Below are 2,258 nucleotides of genomic sequence, written 5' to 3' on the forward strand. Positions count from 1 at the left end.
CAAATGGTATAAATGGAAGAATTCGATCTGGACTGAAATCCAAGATAAATATGAGGATCGTATAGAGTACCGTGGGAACAAGGAGAATGACTGCACCCTGAGAATCACAGACCTGAGAGAGGAGGATTCAGCATCATATTACTTCTCATTTATAGAAGGATTTGGGAAATATGTTACTCTCTCTGTCACAGGTACTGTAATCTGACATAAAGAGTATAGTTACCACTTCAAATGATTTATTACATTTTCAGCGAGAACCTTGGAATGGTGCTGACAGACAGATGTTCTCCATTGTTGTTTCATAACTTCAGATCTAAAGGTGACTGTGGGAATGTGGACAAGAGGGGAGTATTGGAAGACACTGACCTGTATCACCACCTGTACTCTGACTGACAACCCCAACCCCACCTTCATCTGGTACAAGAACGGACACTATGTAAAGGAGGACTCATCCAGCTTGTACTCAGACAACTTTAGTGATAAAGACAGTTACTCCTGTGCTGTAAAAGGCCATGAGGATCTCCACTCTCCTGCACTGTGTGAGTGTGGACTTTTTCTTTAAGATGTAATATCAATACAGTTTTGTTCAGGTTGTGAGACTTATTTAAATGAATCAGTAAATATCGATCATTATTTAATAATTATGGTTTTCACTACTGTAAACTGTTTAACTAGTTTTCTTCTACTTTATAAACAACATCAGTTGTAATTTAAGATTTATATAGAGTGTTATATGGTCTTTTTGTGTTTCAGGTAAGGAGTGTTGGGGTGTGACTTACACCCATCAGAGTATCTGTGCCTTGAAGAGGACAACAGTGGACATATCCTGCTCTTACACATATCCCAGATATCATGAGATCAAAAAAGCTTTCTGGTTTACTAAATGGTCTGGTATGGATGCTGAAGATCTGAGCTTGGTGCCAGGGTATGAGGGTCATATTGAGTACCTTGGGGATAAGAAGAGTGACTGTACCCTGAGAATCACAGACCTGAGATTGAGTGACTCTGCTGGATACAGGTTCGGATTCATAACATCCGGAGGAAAGTTTGCTGGCTCACCTGTCTCCCTGACTGTCACAGGTAATCTGTCACACATCTCACATCTATTACTGTAATGACCTTATTAAGGGCAGTCATCCAGACACAGTAGTGGTATGTGACAGAAAAAAACAAATCTAGTATATCATATAAGAGGACATATATAGGAGGAGAATAATGATGTGTTTCCTTTTTCTCTAGATGTTGTGTTGGAGATGGATCCTACATCTGTGTCAGAGAGGGAGAATGTCACACTGACATGTAGAACCAAATGTACACTGGACCCCATCACAGCCTACAGTTGGTATAAGAATGGACAGCCTATACCAAACAGCAACACCTACTCTCCTGTCTATAGCCTATTCCCAGTCAGCAGTGAGGATGCAGGAAGATACTCCTGTGCTGTGGAAGGCCATGAGGATCTCCGCTCTCCTGAAGACACTCTCAATGTCAGATGTGAGTACATGGGGTTTAAATGTTTAGTTTGCTATATTAACATTGCAGTGACAGATATTAGCTCCACATGACACTTGAATTGATCATCTTCAATAAGAGGGTGAATTTAAAAGTCATTGTGTGGAAAAGTACAATTGTGGAAAGTATATATAATTTTTTTAACTGACCTAATTTGTACTCTTTTTAAATCCACTGTATTTTACATTAGATGGACCAAAGAACACCTCAGTGTCAGCCAGTCCCTCTGGTGAAACAGTAGAGGGCAGTTCAGTGACTCTGACCTGCAGCAGTGATGCCAACCCACCTGTGGACAAATACACCTGGTACAAGAAGAACATAACCTCACCAAAGGCATCAGGACAGAGTTACAGCATCACTAACATCAGCTCTGAGGACAGTGGAGAATACTACTGTGAGGCTGAGAATAAATATGGACGTCTCAACTCTTCTGTGTTTGTGGACGTTCAGTGTAAGTTTACCGAACCATCTCCTCTTTTGATCAGAGAATGATGCACATGATCTCTTGGTACCTTACATGTTATGTGAGTTGATTATTTTCTGTCACCTTCAACACCAGATGGCCCAAAGAACACCTCAGTGTCAGCCAGTCCCTCTGGTGAAATAGTGGAGGGCAGTTCAGTGACTCTGACCTGCAGCAGTGATGCCAACCCACCTGTGGACAAATACACCTGGTACAAGAAGAACATAACCTCACCAAAAGCATCAGGACAGAGTTACAACATCACCTCCATCAGCTCTGAGGA

The 2,258-nt window shown here is 41.4% G+C and overlaps 1 protein-coding gene across 1 annotated transcript; it reads left to right on the forward strand.

Moving 5' to 3' along the window:
• Nucleotides 1-317: 317 nt before the first annotated feature.
• On the forward strand, nucleotides 318-1,967 carry LOC311125582 (HEPACAM family member 2-like; the record flags this gene model as incomplete). The annotated part of the gene is made up of 4 exons (XM_084199607.1): nucleotides 318-539; nucleotides 754-1,080; nucleotides 1,240-1,494; nucleotides 1,963-1,967. The coding sequence occupies exons 1-4, from the start codon at nucleotides 332-334 to the stop codon at nucleotides 1,965-1,967; spliced, it is 795 nt and encodes a 264-aa protein (XP_084055733.1). The 5' UTR covers nucleotides 318-331.
• Between the last annotated feature and the right edge of the window lie 291 nt (nucleotides 1,968-2,258).

This window comes from Coregonus lavaretus (genome assembly GCF_964263955.1).
Source record: "Coregonus lavaretus genome assembly, contig: HAP1_SCAFFOLD_440, whole genome shotgun sequence".
Taxonomy (NCBI): Eukaryota; Metazoa; Chordata; class Actinopteri; order Salmoniformes; family Salmonidae; genus Coregonus; species Coregonus lavaretus.